The sequence below is a fragment of the Octopus bimaculoides genome, chromosome 7 (assembly GCF_001194135.2).
Source record: "Octopus bimaculoides isolate UCB-OBI-ISO-001 chromosome 7, ASM119413v2, whole genome shotgun sequence".
In the NCBI taxonomy this organism is placed as follows: domain Eukaryota; kingdom Metazoa; phylum Mollusca; class Cephalopoda; order Octopoda; family Octopodidae; genus Octopus; species Octopus bimaculoides.
Window position 1 is genome coordinate 72,625,199 of NC_068987.1, and position 20,569 is coordinate 72,645,767.

At 36.5% G+C, this 20,569-nt stretch overlaps 1 protein-coding gene across 2 annotated transcripts in view; it reads left to right on the forward strand.

Annotated features, from left to right (window-relative positions):
- The window catches only part of LOC106876490 (cell cycle checkpoint protein RAD17), a 44,816-nt gene that overhangs the window by 14,162 nt on the left and 10,085 nt on the right, over window positions 1–20,569 (forward strand). The window contains exons 4-13 of one of the 2 annotated variants that reach the window (XM_014925053.2): window positions 3,553–3,624; window positions 4,832–4,985; window positions 6,091–6,215; window positions 7,916–7,968; window positions 9,132–9,257; window positions 10,268–10,337; window positions 12,178–12,289; window positions 13,636–13,827; window positions 14,191–14,279; window positions 15,589–15,735. In XM_014925053.2, the coding sequence (XP_014780539.2) occupies window positions 3,553–3,624; window positions 4,832–4,985; window positions 6,091–6,215; window positions 7,916–7,968; window positions 9,132–9,257; window positions 10,268–10,337; window positions 12,178–12,289; window positions 13,636–13,827; window positions 14,191–14,279; window positions 15,589–15,735 (1,140 nt within the window). The remainder of the gene's footprint in view (window positions 1–3,552; window positions 3,625–4,831; window positions 4,986–6,090; window positions 6,216–7,915; window positions 7,969–9,131; window positions 9,258–10,267; window positions 10,338–12,177; window positions 12,290–13,635; window positions 13,828–14,190; window positions 14,280–15,588; window positions 15,736–20,569) is intronic. The other variant, XM_052969740.1, reaches the window with a different exon arrangement.

Sequence of the window (20,569 nt, forward strand, 5' to 3'; positions counted from 1 at the left end):
CATGGTATTAGCTGTCAGTAGCCAAAGAATCGACAGGCAGACAGACAGATACTTCACTAGCAGTGAGCACTTTCACTTCTGACAGCTAATAAGCATGATAGTGCCAGAAAAAGATACAAGCAAACAGCTGAACTAGACTGAAATGAACTTTGCTACTGAAAACTATACTCATGATAATGGTGGATAGTGAAAAGTTTTTCTTTTATTGAACTAAATGTATAACATTCTTCAACCTGTTTGTTCACACTTTATGCTTTAGTTTGTTAGAAAGGAAGAAGAGGTGAGAGGAAGTGGAAATTTGAGAGAGGGAGGGAACAGATAGCCAGGTGATGCATTATGCTGTTACCCGTGTGGTTAGTGGAAGTGAGGGATGAAGAGAGAGAGAGAGAGAAATGTTAGACACGAAGAGGAAAATTACATGGTTAAGAAGTTTGTTGAAGAGATATAAAGTGCTTAGCAGAGGGAAAATTAAAAAAAATAACTTATAATAATTCTGAGTGGTTGGCGTTAGGAAGGGCATCCAGCTGTAGAAACTCTGCCAAATCAGACTGGAGCCTGGTGTTGCCATCCGGTTTCACCAGTCCTCCGTCAAATCGTCCAACCCATGCTAGCATGGAAAGCGGACGTTAAACGATGATGATGATTCCATTACTTAGCCCATCGGTAACGCTTTCATGTGATTAGAGAAAAAGAGGGAGAGAGAAGCATCCATGAGGTGAGGTAGAAGGAATGTAATTGTAACACTTTCATGTGATTAATTGAAAGGAAAGAGAGGAGAGAGAAAAAGAGGATAAGGCAAAGAGGGAGAGAGAAGCATCCATGACGTGAAGTAAGGGGAATGAAATATCTATTACGTGGTTAAAAAAAGTAGTGCTGATATAGAGGAAGAGAGTTAAAAATATAATTTTATCAGAGGGATGATATTCTAATTGTGAGGTTAAAGAAAGGCAGAGAGAAATGATGGAGGTGGTAGTCGTGATTGGATAGTGAAAAGTGTATTTTTACCCTGTGCGCATAAGGGAGAGCAGGGTATTGTAATCGCTTGTCTGTTTGTGTGTTTGCAAAATTACTGGAAAATGGCTGCATGGATTTTCACCAAATTTAACAGAAATACTTTTTTTTGTTTGTTTATGGGAACCTTTGAAATAGTTTGAGGAAAGCGATTGCTAGATCTTTTATCCAAGAAATCACGCACACTCCATTTGTAGTTATGAAACCACGTTCAATGATAATTATATATTTGTTTCTAATTTTCATCAGTTTATCTGTTGATACTAAGGGAACTAAATGAAAGGGTCAGACTGAGTGTTATCTTAAGGCATGGGCACACTAGCCAGTTACCCAAATGTCCTACACGTCTCTGGACCTAATGCTATTCTATTTATTTTGTTGTGTATGTAGGGGACCTCTTTGCGTGGCTTTGTTTGAGGGCCTGTAATTCTGTTAAAATGACCTTGATCAGATTTTTATTTCTTTAAGGTGTTGATTGTTGGACAAAAATTCTTTGTATTTGTTGTAATTCTTTACTTTCTGTGTTCAAATCCCATTGAGGGTGACTCGTACTCCAGTATCAGTCAATTACTTGGGTTGATTTAATTAGCTACCCAACCTCTGAAATTTCAGGCATTGTGTTAGAAACAATAACTCTTTTGTTATCATTAAACTGATGTTTGAACATATAAAATATCGTACAGTGGAAAATTTTCATTTCATTGTGAACCCTTTGAAACAAATGGTCTTGCGTAATAGAGTTAAAAGCAGTGTCCTGCAAGTTGGTATGAAAAGGCGTTAAAACAGTAGAGTGTAATTTATAAGAGATTTGGCTGCTACATCTAGTTGGTCAAATAATCACAATATAGTTATTTTGTTCATTTGAATTTCATGTATGAACCATTGTTGCAGGTCTTTTGGTTGAATAATGAAATAACTTCTCAACTGAAATTTTTGGATGCATCCATATTTGATTTTAATATGTGACAATTAAGCTGTTTCTTTCTTTAAGTGGACTACTCTGCATTTTGCTTCAATGTTTGTTTGAATCTCCCAACATTGGTAGACTAGTCTTATTGATATGACCAGCAATAATTATGCTGTATAGAAATTTGAAATAATTTTTCTAACTAGAATATTTTGTCCTAACACCAACTAAAGCTGATGGATTGGCAGATTCTTTAGGAATCTTGGAAAAAAAATCAACAGCATCATTTAGCATCCATATTCCATGCTGGCATGGATTGACCGGCTTGACAACATACAAACAGATATGCACACAAATATTCATATACAATGAATTTCTGCAGTTTCTGGCTACAAAAATTCTACATGTTGTGCTTGAAAAGAAGATCCATCAAGCTGAGCGAAATCGCAGTCATAGCATGTAAACGCACCCCGTGTCACGCAAATGGCACCCATTACACTCTTGGAATGGTTGGCGTTAAAAAGGGCATCCAGCTGTAGAAAATCATGCCAAATCAGACTGGAGTTTGGTGCAGCATTCCAACATGTGAGCCCAGTCAAACAGCCCAACCCATGCCAGCATGGACAATGGACGTTAAATGATGATGAAAAACACACACAAGTAAGCACATAAATGCAAAACAAGGAGGTGAAAAAAATAGTTCTCAGATACTGAAGTTAGAGTAATATGATGTTTGATCACAACTGTCTAATGAATGAATACATGAAACTCCAAGTAACAGTTTTTTGTGATGTTTTTGCAGCTTTAATAGAAAAGTATGTATATATATATATATATATATATATATATATTGCCAGTGCCGCTGGACTGGCTCCTGTGCAGGTGGCACGTAAAATACACCATTTCGAGTGTGGCCGTTGCCAGTACCTCCTGATTGGCCTTCGTGCTGGTGGCACATAAAAGCACCCACTACACTCTCTGAGTGGTTGGCGTTAGGAAGGGCATCCAGCTGTAGAAACTCTGCCAAATCAGATTGGAGCCTGGTGTAGCCATCTGGTTCACCAGTCCTCAGTCAAATCGTCCAACCCATGCTAGCATGGAAAGCAGACGTTAAACGATGATGATGATATATATATATATATATATATATATATATATATATATATATATATATAGATATATATATATATATATATAGATGACAGGCTTATTTCAATTTCTGCCAACCAAAAATCCACTCACAGGGCTTTTGTTGGTCTGAAGCTATTGTAGAAGACACTTGTCCAAGGTACCACACAATAGGCCTGAACCTGAAACCATGTGGTTGGGAAGCAAGCTTCTTACCACACAGCCATGCCACTCAAGAAACTGTAATTGAGTAATGTGTGTTTACAGATCCATGTTCTGTTACTAATTGATATAATTCTCTAGATAATGAAAAGAATAAGTAAAAAGGACTTTGGAAGCCTGTTGATTTATTTTAGTGTCCTTTATGAAAATTCAAAGGAAACAAAATATTACATACTCACATGTATGCATGTGTGTGTGTTACTGTTAGTAAATACACTCTATAATTTGAATTCATGGAAGTTGGTCTTTAGTCTCTTATCTTTAGTTTGATTTTAATATTTTAGGAAGAACTTGCTGTTCACAAAAGGAAAGTTCAAGAACTGGAAACCTGGATGAAGAATCTAAATTCTAAGAAGGTATTTACATTACATTATTTAATTAGTTCAGGATATCAAATTTTATAAAACTTTTTCTAATTCTACAAATTCCACTTTAAGAATGAGATTATCTATTTATAATAATTCTCAAGGGCTTCCCTTCTTGACCCTTCAGCATTTAAACTAGCCATTTCCAGCCCAAATATTTTACCATGTTCAATGGCCAGATCCAGCCTGTTGTACCTACTCTTCTATGTCATTCCAGAAATAAACAATCATATCATTGAAATTTGAAAGCCACAAGATAATACATGATTAATTCAAAACAATGTGAATAAATAAGTATTACATTTAACAGATTAATCCGAATGCTAAAGAGTTAAATTTTCTGCTATGGCCTGGAGGGCTATGATGAATAGATGGGGACTGAGTACTGAGTCCTGGTGATCTTCTACTTATACATTAAATTTGTTGCTGTATTCATTGTTAACTCTCAACCAACTAACAGCACCCAATACATGGCTCATGTGGATCACACAAGCCACTTGTCTATCCCTAACTTCCTCATTGACTATCAGGTCACAGAACAAGGGAACCTGTTGAAGACTTTATCCTTATTGATGAATCCCAAATATAGTGGCTTACAGTTGGCTAAATAATCTTTCTGTAGTTGTGTTGCTAGAAAGAGGGCATCAGTAGTACTTTTTTCAATCATAGAATTAAAGTGCACTTTGTCTAACTTAATTCTGTTCCTGATTAATTGGGCTATAACTCTTCCTATAATTCTCTTGACCTGGTTCAGCAATTTAATACTTCTTTAATTACTTTTGTCTAAAGGTAGCTGACGATAACGTTGCTATCCCTTCCTGTACAGCCTGATTAATTCTGCAGACAACTAAGTTGTATCCTACTCAACCAGATATTTTAAGCATCTCAGCAGTGACTCCTGATGGCCCAGAAAGCTTTCTCTGCCTTCATTTCCTTCATTGCTTCATTTATCCATCCATCTGCTCACTGAGTCAAGCTGTTATTAATTACATGTAAACAACAACCAAATATACCAAGTGCTACTATTGTTTGTTTACTCACTTGTATATAAAACAGGCTACCTACCATTATACATGATTGAATGAGTGATGCCAGAACTGAGAATAGAAAGTTGGCTTGCTGATCTATATCTCTTAATCTGATTAAAGTACTGAAATAAAAACCAAGGTTTTTCCTTATTTTTCTTTTTTATTTATAGCCAGCTCCTGTGTTATTACTGACTGGACCTTCAGGTGTTGGGAAAACAACAACTCTCAAAGTCCTTGCAAAAATGTTCAAATATGATGTCGAAGAGTGGACCAACCCATTGACATCTACTTTTGAGACTTTCTCTGATACATGGAATGCACAAGGTAAGTACACCTCATGATGGCTGATTGTTGTTTTTATTTATTGATTTTTTTTTAAAGCATTACTATGATGAATGTAGTTAATTATTCTATGGTATAGACAAGTTCTTGTTGAGTTGTTTAGTGCAATTTGGTTTTGATTCATAGTAGAGAATAGGTTTGGTGGTTATGGTATTCTGCTCATAATTGTAAGGTTGTGAGTTCAATTCCTGGTGACAGGTGTCCTTGAACAAGACACTTTTTTCATGTTGCTCCAGTCCACTCAGCTGGCAAAAAAGAGTTGTACCTGTAAATCAGTGGGCCATTCTTGTCACATTTGTGTCATGCTGAATCTCCCTGAGAGCTATGTTAAATGTACATGTGTTTGTAGAGTGCTCAGCTACTTGCAAATGAATTTCACGAGCAGGCTGTTCTGTTGGTTGGATCAACCAGAACCCTTGTAATTGACAGAGCGTCAGTCTCTATCCTGGTAGAGACTGTTTGTATTTCTTTAATTACTAATGTCTCTTGAATGGCATGAAATATAAATGAATGTTATAGAACCTATGTATTTCCTGGCATACAAGTTGAATTTTTCTGACCAAAATTTACTGCCAAAATAAATAAATAAAGAGGGTAGGTTGACCTACTCACTAAGATGACTTTGGAGGAGCAAACCTTCCATGTGAAATGCAGCAGGATTTAGGAAGATAGTAATGGTATTTGAATGTTTATACTATATGCTACATGAACTTACATGCCGGAAAATTCACTGTATTCTTCAAAGGAAAGGAACACTATGAAATACTTTGAAGTTGAAAACAATTTCTGGTTCATCAGCTGATCTTACTTAGTCAGTTTACTTGTGAAATAAATTTTTTTTTTTCAATTGTCTACAATTTGTAATTTTAAAATTGCTAAAACTGACAAAACTAAGAAAGAGAAATTGAAGCAAAAACCTGAAATTCAGATTTGATTATTTATTTTTAAAAAAACATCATCATTAGCAAATTGAGCTTCAATTTCAAATTTAATGTCTGCTTTTTTTTTTTTTTGAAAACAAAACATTTCAAAGAAATATATTTCACACTCATGTCTTTTAAATTCTTCTTTCCAAATTTTTCTCCAGTAGATGGCTCTCACTATGAATCTCAGGTGGGCCTCTTCAAGGAATTCCTTTTGCGTGCAAGTAAATACAAACGGTTGGACCTTCTTGGCTGTGAGCAGTTTCAGAAAAAGATTATCCTTGTTGAGGTTTGTATACAGAGAGAATACAATCATATTATAGACATGGCTTTATGGAATCAATGAAAATTGATTGTGTCAGATATTGTAGATAAAGTTCAGCAACACAGTATCTTGTAGTTATGGAAATACCATGTTGATATTAATTATTATTAACAAAATATAGATGCAAGCATGGCTGTGTGTTTAAAAATTTGGTAGATGGTAACTGTACATATATTATCATCATTTAATATCTGCTTCCCATGCTGGCAAGGGTTGGACGGTTTGGCAAGAGCTGTTCAGACTCCAATTGTATGTTGTGGCATCTTTTCTATAGCTGGATGCCCTTCCTAACACCAACCACTTTACAGAGGGTGTTAGGTGCCTTTTGCATGCCACTGGCACAGGTGCGTTTATGGAGTTTCTATCTCTTACACATGTCCCCTCCACAGTAAGAGATCAGCAGTTCTTTATACAGCTGTCCTCGTTCATATACATTACATACCATACCAGCCTTCTCTTTTGTACACCACAGCTTACACCTAATTTTTTTATCAAGACACACTTTATTGTACAAGCACACAGACATTGCATATCCAGTGAAACATATTAGCTTCATATCTTTCAAGCCATCGCATGTCCTCTGTGGTCACAGCCCATGTTTCACTGCCATGTAGCATGGCTGTTTGCTCACAGGCATCATACAATCTGCCTTTCACTCTGAAGGAGAAGCCCTTTGTTACTAACAAAGGTAGAAGCTCTCTGATCTTTGCCCAACCTATTCTTGTTCTAGCAGCTACACTCTTGGAGCATCCATCTATCAACTACTTCTAAGTGTCTCCTCTGACATTTAACAAAGTCTATTTTTTGTACATTTCTAGTGATTATTGTTCCTTTACATCTGCCACACACAAAGACTACTTTGTCTTTTAACCTTATTCTGATATTGCTGCACCTCTTGTATGTCTATAGCTTGCACTTGACACACCTCATGGAGTTTCTATCTATGCCTTTTCTACTTATTGAGCAGGGCTGTCTCCCTGAAGGGATTTGTGATTTGTCTTACTAAGACTTTGGTCTTCGCTAAATTGACTCTAAGGCCCTTTGATTCCAGACCTTGCTTCCGCACCAGGAATTTCTTTTCTAGTTCTGGTAGAATGAGGTCATCAGCATAGAGGAGCTCCCAAGGGCAGATTGTCTTAAATTCCTCTGTTATTGCTTGAAGGACTATGATGAACAAGAGGGGCTGAGGACCGAACTTTGGTGAACTCCTACTTGTACACTGAATTCATTGTTATACTCATTGCCAACCCTCTCCTTAATGACAGCATCACTCTACATGGCTTGTACAGCTCTCACCAACCACTCATCTATCTCTAGTTTCTGCATTGACCACCAGATAAGGGAGCAATAGACCCTGTCAAAGGCTTTCTTCATGTCAGCAAGTACAGAGTTTATTTTTGGCCAAGAATTTCTCCTGCAGCTGCCTTACCAGGAATATAGGATCAGTGTTACTTCTCCCTAGCATGAAACCAAACTGCATCTATTCTTGACTAATTCTCTTCTTAATTAGTTGGGCTATGACCCTCTCTGTAACTTCCACTACCTGATCCAACAATGGAGATTTTCCACATCTTCATATACTTTATGATTTTATCTACCAAGCTACTGTCTAAAATGTAGTCACTTCATGGTGGATTTATTGTTTCTAACTATTTCTCTTTCAGGATTACCCCAATGTACTTTTCCAGAATCCTACTAGTTTCCAATCTATTATTCAGTAAGTATTCACAATTTAAAATACCCAAAATTCTGGAGTTTTTAATTTAACTTTAAAAACACCATTGGTGTGTGTGTTTACATCTTCTTTTTCCTGAGAATGAGTTAGATGGATTCTTGTGGTTCAAGTCTTTATTCAGAATTGCTACTCTCTTTGATGGGTCTGCATATTCCACTTTTTGGCATGGTTTCTATGGCTGGATGCCTTGTCTATTGCCAACCACTTTATAGAGTATATTGTTTGTATTTTTCCATGGCACCAACATAGTTGTCTTGATCACACCAACAGAGGTTGTTTTGATCACAACAAAAGGAGTCTTCTCTTTTCTGTTGTCTTCATTTATTCATTCAACTGTACCAAAGGATTGTCTTGTCCTTGACAACACCAGAGCGAACGTTAAACGATGATGATGATGATGATCTGAAAGGAAGAAGTTTGTGATGTTACTTGGTAATAATAGGGAGGTTCACAGATGGTGGCTAGTTGAATATCACATTTATTGAAATCCAATAGACCAGTCACTGGTTTACTGCATTTTTATTGGTGAGAGTGATAAGGGATTGTTTGTACCTTAGGCAGAATAAATACCAATTGTTTTTTTTTTTATTCAAAAGCATTGTTTTTTCCATTTTCCTCACTCTTATTTACATATTTGACCAGTATATAACAAGCTTTCACACAGTTTCTGTCTGTCAAATTCCACTTGCAACTCATGGCTATAATAGAGAGACCTCCTCGTCTCCTAGTGCTGATGTATATTTTTCAACCCATGCTAGCATGGAAAAGTGAGTTTTAAAAAAAGAATGAAAGATTGTGTGTATATATGTGAGTGTGTGTGTGTATACTTATATATGAATTATATTTTTTATAAAAGCTTCATAGGATCATCATTGTTTAATGTCCGTTTTCCATGCTGGCATGGGTTTGATGGTTTGTGAAGGAGCTGGTCAGCCACAGATACAAAAAAACAGATATTTAAACCCATTGGACACATACGTACACTCAAATACACTCACCAACGCAGCTCACATAAGTGCACTCACTCTCGAAATCAATCCAATCTGAGCATACTTATACACACATCCATACTCACACACACTCTCACTCACATACATGCAGACATACACATGTTTCTTTTTATTTCTAATATTCTGTTTTCTCAGAAAATATATTTCTACTGGGCTGAATCCACTGGTGTTTATAATAAGTGATTCTGCAAGTAGCAGCCACAATGAAAGACTTCTGTTTCCAAGTGAATTCCAGCACAATATTGGCATGAGTCACATAAGGTAAGGTTTCTTCAGATTTTTATTTTGAAAATATCTCAGGAATTTTAGAAGATAAAATGGCAGAAAATAATGTCAGAATACTTGCTAAGGAGGAATAAGTCTTGTTTAACTGAAGGGCATCCTGTATTTTTGTCTCAGTTTATCTTCAACCACATAATCCAATGTGTTCTTTCTTGCTTTTAAGATGGTGAAATATGATGTAAAGTAGATTTAGCTGCTATTTTAAGCATGACAAGTGTCCATGTAGAGACTTGAGATTTGAGTGACGAATCAATAAAAAGCCAATCTACAAAATGAAAGGTCACAAGTTCATATCCCATGTGTCAATGGCCCATGTACTTAAATTTCTAAGTCTTCCAACAATCAGCTAGCAGTAAATAAGGACTTCTCAGAATAATGTAAAATTGCATTTCTAGGTTTGTTTCTTCCTTTCCTCGTAACTTGGAAATAAGGGTTTCACCAGGCTGTTTTTGTTGTATAGCTGTAACTACATTGTTCAATATGTTTTTCCATTTTTATTATGATTGTTGAGTGTCATTTGAAGGGGATTTGATAGCTATTTCTAGTAAGGTGAACAATCTTGTATTTTACAGATGCTTTCTAGCATATGTATGTTTTTCTATTCTGGCACGAGTTGGACAGGTGTTCTGAAACAATATTACTTATTATCAAATAATGGTAAATACACAATAAACAAAGAATAATTTACTTTCAAATATTGATTAAAGCCATTTTTATTTCACTTGTGTTGTTCAAATTTTTGAAGAAAGTGATGTACATCACAATATTTCTTTTACTGCTACTCTAGATATCTAATGTTTCAGTGATTTTTTTCAAAGGAGAGTGGTAGACAGTGAGCATTTTTACATCAGCCTTTCTCACTTCCTTTCTGCTCTTTAAAGATTTGTTTTTGAATAGAAAATATAGAATATTTTAGTTCCAGAAAACCCAGAATTAAAATAAGAGTGTTATATACAGCAAATGGATAAGTAAAATACATTTTATTTCAGTTTCAACCCTGTAGCACTTACTATTCTTACCAAAGTCCTCACTAAAATTGCCTTAAAAGAATCTGTAAAGGTCAGTCAACTTCAGTTTTTTTCCTCTATTTCATCACACACATTTTTCTTTTCTTTTTTTCTTTTCTTTTACTTGTTTCAGTCATTTGACTGCGGCCATGCTGGGGCACCGCCTTTAGTCGAGCAAATTGACCCCTGGACTTATTCTTTGTAAGCCTAGTACTTATTCTATCTGTCTCTTTTGCCGAACCGCTAAGTGATGGGTACATAAACACACCAGCATTGGTTGTCAAGCAATGCTAAGGGGACAAACACAGACACACAAACACACACATGCATATATATATATATATATATATATATATATATATATATATATATATATATATATATATATATTTATACATACATACATATATACATACATACGACGGGCTTCTTTCAGTTTCCGTCTACCAAATCCACTCACAAGGCTTTTGTCGGCCCGAGGCTATAGTAGAAGACACTTGCCCAAGATGCCACTCAGTGGGACTGAACCCGGAACCATTTGGTTAGTAAGCAAGCTACTTACCACACAGCCACTCAACACATTGTCAACACTTTTCTGAAGAATTTTATCACTATGGAGTTTACTGTTTATGTTTCTTCTGCTCACATTCCAGATTGAACAGTAACTTCATCCTGTTATCTACATTTTCAGGGTCTCAAAGATATTTTAGTTACTCTCCTAACTCTTCAGGGTAACAGATGAAAACAAGTATTTTAAATAGTCTGCTTGCTTCATGCATATAGTTAGTAAACACAATGCAGTGTGGTTCCAGATCCAGTTGCACGTAACTTGGTCTTCGTACCTTAATCCTAATTTCTTTACTTCGGCCCATAAACTGCTCAAGTAACATCATGCTTTTATCTTTTCTGTCTTTTAATGTCTATCATTCAACACTTGCATTGGTTTTATTAGTCTACAAGCACAGCATTTGTTCATATGAGGGGGTACTGAAAAGTTCCTGGCTTTAAGGGTGTCACAAATGGCTCAACCTTCAGAACCACTGCAATTAGTGTATGAGTCTGAGAGAATATGTTCAATAAAATCAATTAACTAATTCTCCTGTATTTTCTTTCACCCAAAGCCAGGAACTTTTCAGCACCTCCTCATACATCAACCATTTTATAAAGCACAATGGCATTATACTATTACATTTCATTTATTTTTCATTGTGGATTTATTATGACATGATACAGTGACAAAATGAACTGAATTGGGTTAATGTAATATTAGCAAACTCTGTAAAGTATTTGGCATTATGAAGGGCATCCAGCCATAGAAACCATGCTAAAACAGATATGGAACCTGGGCAGCTCTTTAGTCGACTAGCTTCTCTCACGTGGGCCAATCAGGTGGAACTAGCATTGAGGATGTTCGAATGGTGCTGTTTATGTGCTGCTGGCATGGGTCCAGTCAGGCAGTACTGGCATTTACTACACTCGAATGGTGCTTTTTACATGCCAGTGATATGGGACTAGTCAGGTGGGACAGGCAATGACCACGCTCAAATGGTGCTTTTTACATGCCACTGGTTTGGGAGCCAGTCAGGCGGTATTGGCATCGATTATATATATATATATAATGCAGGTTCAGGCATGGGTGTGTGGTTAGGAAGCTTGCTTCCCAACCGCATAATTTCGAGTTCAGTTCCACTGCATGGCATCTTCAGCAAGTGTCTTCTGCTATAGCCTCAAGGTGACCAAAGCCTTGTGATTGAATTTGGTAGACAGAAGTTTCTGTCATTTGTATTCATGTGTGTGTGTGTGTGAGTGCTTCTGCTTTCCTAATAGAGAGAAGGGTAAAAAAGAATGATATACATATATAACATTTTGTTTATTTAACCTTTGTTTTGTAGAGTACCAACAAGATAAGTATGCCATCAAAAACGGTTCTGGAGTCTATAGCTCTATCCAGCAATGGTGACATTAGAGGAGCTGTCAATGTATTGCAGTTTTCTTGTTTAAAAGGTTTGTCAAATTTGCATTTTGCATTTTTCTTGTAGCTATCTCAATATATTACTGTGCAGCCCCAGGTCAGCTTTATGCAGGTAAACTCAGGGCTTGTGCAGGTAATTGGTTAAATGATAAGCTGTGAGTCACAGATCTATTGTTCTAAATACACCATATCTTCACCTAGCTTTACATCTTTTTTCTATGCTGGCATGGGTTAAATGAATACATATTGATATTGTATTTTTTTTATATAGCTTGGTACACTACCTGCCACTTACCCTTACTTGTTTTCAAGTAAGGAAGTTTTTGTTCTACTTCAAAAGCATAGAGTTACCTGACAATTTATTGACCAGAAAATGTCAATAAACAACACTAGTCATAGTTTAGAGCAGCAGAATGTAAACATTCACATCTACATGCATACATGTGACAGGCTTTGTGCAATTTTTGTGTACCAACTTCACCCACATAGCATTGGTTTGCCAAAAGCTATAGTTGAAGGCTCTGGCCAATGAGTCTTGAAACCATAAAGTTGTGAAGCAGACTTAGCCACACAGTCATACCTGCATACTTAATATTTATCCTTGCTTGCATGAGGACATGTTGAGTAATATACTTTACTCAGGAATGCAAGAAAAGGCCAGCACTGGACTTGGACTCATTCATCTTGCCTCCACAAATAAACATTGTCCTTGAGCCAAGAAGGGTGCTTCTAGATCACTGATTCTTAGCTGGGGTTCCATATAAGATTTTGTTAAAATATATCTGCAATAAATTGGTTATACTTCTACAATAAACAAAATATTTTAACAATTTTTTTACACAATTTGTAATAATATTTAATTATAAAAATATAATATGATATTTTTAAACATTGAATAGCTAGGAAGGTCAATCCAAGTAAAATAGGATTCAGAGTGGTCAGTGGGTTGACAACTACTGCTCTAGATGGTTGTTTGATATGATATAGCTGTGAAACTTCTCTCAAATCACACCATATCATCTTGAAATAGGAAGGACAGATTGGACAGTGTAGTCTTGGACATACAAAACCATAGGATGGTTAAGGCTAGAATGCCTTGAATCATAAACCTGCAGGAAGGGTATCCAGCTGCAGAAATTCCATCGGATCCATGTGAACATGGAAAATTTGATGATGATGAAGATATATTAGATGTTTTGATGGTGCTGTAAAAGTTCACAACCAAAGGAAGTAGAAGTAACAAAGGAGTTATGAGTCAACTTAATGCTTACTTTTTATTTACCATCAGATCTTGATATGTTCTTCTGTGTTGTTGTTATTGTTACCATTAAATTGTGAGATCATAAACGTTTCCTACTGTTTTTCTTCTTCATCCCAGATACTTCTGATCTCATTGGTACTTTCTCCCAGAAACACAAGCAGAGGTCAAAGTCCACATCACAACTTAAACAGAAACACACCACAAGTACAGATTCTTCACCTGGTGATGTCCAATCTATGCCTTGTATTGGTGGCAAAGATGGATCCTTATTTCTTTTCCGTGCTTTAGGAAAAATACTTTATTGCAAACGTGAGTAGAATTCTTTTTTTGCTTTTCTCTTTATCGTTTCTTTTTGCTGCTTTTAAATCCATTTCTCATTTTGGAATTGTTGGGTTTGGTATTGTGGGGTGGGGTGTGGTGGTATTTTGTTGGGTTTGATATTGTGCTGAGCTTGGTATTGTGTGGTGGGAGGTATTGCAAAGGGTTTGGTATTGTGGTGGGTTTGATACTGTGCTGGGATAGTATTGTGGTAGGACTATGTTATTTTTGTAAGATTTTGTTGGAGTTATTTTATGGCTTGGTCAGAGGAGCAAGGCCAATGGCTAATTACTGTTTTGGGAGAAAGAAACTCGATACCTGAACCATACATTTATTGTATTTTTCTATTTCCAGGTGAAACAGACCCTTCCCAAAGCAAACAATCTTTGTTACCTGCTCATTTAACTCATCACGAAAGGCTACCATTACGTGAAATACCCGAAGTTCGTTGATTTCTTTTTTATTTCTATTTTTTTTACTATTTTATTTTTACTGTTTGACTAGTTTTATATCTGAGTTATTTTAAAACCTTTATTTGTTGTTTAACTCCAACACTGCTTTATGTTGTAGTGTAACAGTTATTGAAATGAGAGTAGTTTTGTTGACTTATTACATAAACTAATGTGGAGGTATTTTTATGAATTTTACCAATATATATAAAACATTAGAGAGATTTTTGAACACCATAAACATATACACACAACTGGAGATATTAAAGACCAAGAAAAGAGCCTCTACATGGTTAATTGACCTGCTAGAAATAGAAGTCAGATCAGACTTCAGCTTTTCAAAAAGGTGCGACGTCTTGAATAATGCACCTACTAAAGTGATAGGATGGGCATGACTAGAATGCACCTGATTTTAAGTCAGTTCTGTTAAAGTTGACTTATGGTTAAATAACAGCAGCTGAAAGTTGTTGTTGCTGTTAGTAGACTAACACTGTAATAAGAGGGGGCTCATATGTAGACTTAGTATATACTCTAAGCTGGAGCCTTTATTCTATGACTAACTTGGAATCAAAGGTCAGTTGCGAGCTAATGTTTGAAGCATCATCGTTATCAACATTTAACGTCCACTTTCCATGCTGGTATGGGTTGGACGGTTTGACAGGGAGGTAGCTGGCTGGCAGGGAGCTATACAGACTCCAGCTGTCTGTTGAGGCATGGTTTCTGTGGCTAGATGCTCTTCCTAGTGCTAACCACTATAGTGTATGCAGGGTGCCTTTTATGTGCCACCGTTATGGGTGTGTTTACGCAGTACTGGCATGGCTGCATCTACACAACACTGGCATGAGTATTCTAATGCAGCACCGGCACAGGTGCTTTTTAAGTGGCACTGGCACCTGAAAGGAAAAACTTGTATGTGTGGAAGACAGCGATTTTACTTAGCTTGACATGTCTTATCAAGTACAGCAAATCGCTACATCACCTCGTCCCTTGTCATTTCCTCAGTGAGACCTTTTCTAATAATCTGGTCCCACCCACATACACTGACATTAATTGCATGTATGCACACACACACACACACACACACACACACACACATCTGTACAACCTTGTAGCCTGTTGGATATCACTTTAAATAGGCAGCTGCTGGGGTGCAGGCATAGAGGAATGCCAGTGGAAGTAGTGAAGAATGATTAGTGAAATGAAATGGAAGTGGGATAGATCATGAAGACAACAATAAAGAATATGTCTTGTATTGTAAACTTTATGGCTTATCAATTTTTTCTGTTGTGTATTTATTTTACAGGAAGTAGTTGATAAATCTCACATGTCTGGGGAGCTGTTCACCACTTTTCTCCAACAGAACTACATTGATTTCTTTCACAGTATTGAAGATATTGAGTGTGCAAGTGAATACTTAAGTGATGCTGATATTTTTACACTTGATTGGTCTGTACGTATTTTTTATCTGCTTTGTCACTTTTACTAATTTTCATGGTTCAGTTTTTTTTTGTCTTCCTTGTGATTGAAATGTGTGTATGAAGTGGCAGGTTTCATAGGTTTGGTGTGACAGCTTATTAGTTGCAAATTCATATCCACTATAGATCTTTCCTTGTGTTTCTGGTTATGATAGTATATTCTTTACACTTCAGTACACCAGGCTCTGTGGTTGAAAAGTTTGTCTTGTGATTATATAGCTTCAAGTTTGATTCCTTGCATGGCACTTTGAGGAAGTATCTTCTATGGTTTCAATCCTATTGTCATTATGGGTTTATATCCTTTTAACATATTGGCATGGATTTGATGGGTTGTTACAGTCAACGTATATTTGAGGGTGCAGTTGCTCTTCCTAATGCCAATCACTTTATAGTGTACTGAGTGCAATTTTCCATAGTACCAGCACCTGAGAGATGGCCATTTCCACAGCACTATGAAAGAGACTTCTTGACCTAACTATGCTCACTCACAGGCCATAGATCATCATCATCATCATCATGTCCACTTTTCCATGCTTGCTTGGGTAGAATGGAGTTTATTTAGGTACATTTTTTTTGTGACCAGATGCCTTTCCTCTTGTCATCTCTTAGCTGCTTCCAAGCAAGGTAATGTTTCCTTATGACAGACATATTTTCACAATGTTTGAAATGAATGACGCTATATAACAGTGACACTTGTTTACATCTGTCACACAATATCAAAACAAGGAGATAAATATATGCACTCAAACTCACAAACACATTTATACATACATGTGCGTGCACACACACATATACATACATACATGTATACATAGGCTTCTTTTCAATTTCCATCTACCAAACCCACTCACAAGAATTTGGTCATCTTGGGGCTAGCAGAAGATGCTTGCCCAATATGCAACACAGTGGGCCTGAACCTGAAATCATGTGGCTGGTACTGCTTGTATATATTCACATATGTGTATGTGCTTGCTTGTATCTTTTGTTGATATATATCTGAAGAATTTGGAAAACTAGTGGCAGTTTCCTTGTCACTTTTGTCATCAGAAATGCTGTGGACCTTTGATTGCTTCATTGATACCAACACTACAGGTTTTTTCTGAGAAAGTGAGGCTGTCATAGTTGGATCAGTCTGTTCAAGAAACTCTATGACTTTATTGAAAAGTGCCACAAAATGTCCGAGACAACTTCCCATTGATAGCCAACGTATATCTGTCGAATACAATAGACGGTCGAATGTTTCATCTGTACAAACTTCTTGAAAATGCCTGTCTTGATGAGCAGATCTTTTGATTTTTTTTTTACTGCGGAAGCAATTAAGTCTAAGGTTTCAGAAAATATATTATTTCCAGTTCTTTTTGCTATCAGGTTTTCTCGATGGAGAACACAATGAATTGTGAAGACAGGATTAAATTCTATCCATCTGGCAACAAAACCCTGGGACTTGTCAATCATAGATGGTGCTCCGTCAGTGCATATTGATATGAGTTTGAGGGGATCAATGCCCTTTGAAGTAAGATAATCCATGACTGCATTGTAGATTGTCTCTCCTGTGTTTTTCAGTACGGTTTTTATAAAGTGTAGGTTTTCACAAACTGTGGTACCTTTCACATAACGAGCAAAGGCAAGGACAACATATTTGTTGTCAAAAGTGCTATCATCCACTGTCAACGAGAATCTGCAGTGTCGCAAGTCTTCTACAACTATGGATTCGACATCTTTGGCCATTTCACAAATGCGGGGAAATACAGTGTTGTTTGAAAGTGGAATACTTGCTAAAACTGAGACAGCGTTTGGCACAGTAGCAACTTTATGTGCTTCAAGTATGGAGGGCTTAATCAGATCTTCACCAATGGTATGTGGGTGACCCTGTTTTGCTATCATGAGCGAAATGTTATAGGACGCCTGCAGACCAGAATGGTTGTTAGTATGAATGAAGAAAAGTTTTGAGCGATGAAGATGAGACATTTTTTTTGCGATGGTATTCTTCAAAGTACTCCTTTGGCTTGCCAAATAAACCAGGATGGATTTTTTATAGATGATATAACAATTTTGAGGGTTTCATTGAGTCATTAGTTAATACTTTTGAGCAGATAATACACTGTGGTAAAAAAGGGTCTTCTACATTGGATACAAAACCATATTTGATATAATCTTTCTGATATCGTCTACAGAATCTTTTTTCCAAGTCGGTGGACGGAGAATTAAAGGAATGTTTTTCCATATCACTGACAACAAAATTTCTACAGATTACAATTAGACTAACACTTGCATAAAAATGTATGTACCTGGAGAGATAATACGTATGTTGGGTAAGCTGTAAGAATTGCGGATTCGTTAGCAATCCTCAATTCAAAAGTCAGGTAGAAAACATGATCGTGTTAACCAGCTGAGAATACACAATTTTTTGTGTGTTTTTAATGTGCACAAGCGTGGATCCGATTGTACCTGTCTGGTACGCATCCGTGTATGATTGGAGAGCTAATTGTCCTATAGGCAATGAGTGCATTCGTATGTGCTCACGCATATACAATGAGGCATATTTCATTTGTGCAACATGTGCATGTACGGAAAAATTTTAATTCTTCAGAAAATTTTCCACGAACCATCAGAATTTTTCTGTGGACCAGCTAGTGGTCCACATGGACCAGGTTGGGAACCCCTGTTCTAGATTGAGAAGATTTACCTCCTGTATATGGTGAGAGAAATGTGTGACATGAGGCTGATTGATAAGAGGAGGACTGAGGACTTGATAGGGATGTTGGGGTTGGAGGAATCAGTGGAATGGCTGGCAAAGATGAATGGAGTGTGGTGGTATGAGCATGTGTTGAGGAGGGATGAAGAGCATGTTCTGATGAGCGTACTAGAGTTTGGGGTAAATGGACAGCAAAAGCGAGGTAGACAGAGGAAAATGTGGAGGAGGAGATTGGGAGGGTTGGCTTGAGAAGGGAGAGGAAGGGAGGACGCCCAAAACCAGGCGAGATGGTGTATGGGCAGTTGCTATGCCAATGCGGTAGATTCGGCAACCCCTGTTAATGGGGACAAAGCCTGGATTTAAAATGATGGAAATGGAATGGATATGAATGTGACTCTCTGCCAGCTTTTGATCAGCACTTGACCAGATTAAAGGAAAGTCTAACTGGAAAATTGCTCAGACATATGCTACATATATGTGGTCCTGTTAAAATGCTCTTCCACTATATTGAAAGTAAGGGTTCCAGTAGAATATTTTGCCAGTGAGATCATACAATCTTTAATGTGGCCCTTCTAAAAATCATCATCACTATCATCAATTTTTATTTTTTGCCAATACTAGCCTATGTTAAATGGATTCATAGGACACTTATTTCTCTGTTCACCTTGTTCGTACTGTTATTAAATCAGTTTTAAAGTTAGTTGTTAGTTTTGTGATAAAGGAACCTCTTTTGATCAAGCGGACTTATTTTTTGAGGTTAACTACGCACTATGGGATTGACACTTAATCTATATTCAAATATAGTTAGTTGATAAACTAGACCAGAAACAAAACAAGACAAAAGAGAAATAAAACATCTAAGCTTGACACTAACACCCTATTTGTTGGTTAAGTCAGACCTAGATTTTCCTGTTAGTGCATTTAGTTAATAACTGGCTTCATACAAAACTGCATGGACAGTGTTAATGCTAATTAGCATACTTCAACAAACTCTGTTTAATGTACTTAGTGTCATTACAAAATCAGCAGGACTGCAAGACTACTAAGTATTAAATCTGCAAGAAATAACTAATTTCCATAGCTGAGCTTTACATGAATTTGAAAACATGAATAATGATGTTGACAGATTGTCTAATTCTGTTTTAAGTAAGTTAGTGTTAACAAATTCAATGCATTTAATGTTAAAAGCTAATCCAGAAATAAGTATTAAGGTGAAAAAATATAAAAAAACCAAAATTCGTAAATGACTTATTATTTTCATAATTCTGCTTTAGTTATATAAAATTTTCCTTTTGATAAATCTATTTGCACTCATGCACATACACATGAACATAAACTCATAATTCTTATTATGACTTTTAATCTTTATGTAATTGACACAATGTGCTCAGTACTCTAACGTAGAGCTAAAAAAATGTAAATCTAATGTGCATGCAGATATATACATGTATATGTATGTGTGTATCATCATCATCATATGTCCATTGTCCATATTGGTATGGGTCAGACTGTTTGACCTGGGGTGGTAAGCTGGAAGGCTGCACAAGACTCCATTCTGATTGGCATGGTTTTCTATGGCTGGATGTCCTCCCTAATGCCAACCACTCTGAGAGTGTAATAGGTGCTTTTGTGTGCCACCAGCATGAGTGCCATTTGTGTGACACCAGTATCTACTACGACTGATTTTGCTCAGCTAGATGGGTCTTCTGAAGCATGACATAATGCCAAAGGTCTTGGTCATTCCCTCCGTGAGGCCCAACACTCAAAAAGAACTCAGCCACTTTGATTTCCTGAGGTCCAATATATATATATATATATATATATATATATCTATACTATATATAAAACAGAGATGTGTGTGTAATCGCTTATCACGTGAAAACGGCTTCACTATTTACTTCCATACTTGTGATGCAGGAATAATTTGACCTCTGATAAATCTTAGGTTCTTCATTTGATTTTTTTTATTAAGATAAATAATATTGCTTTATATTTAAGATTCACTTCTTTAAAAATGTTCCTCAATGTCAACTTCCGGTAGCCATAGTTTTTTCTTCACTTTAACTTCAATCGTTACTGTTTGCACTAAAAGTTTACTCACATTTACTGATGTA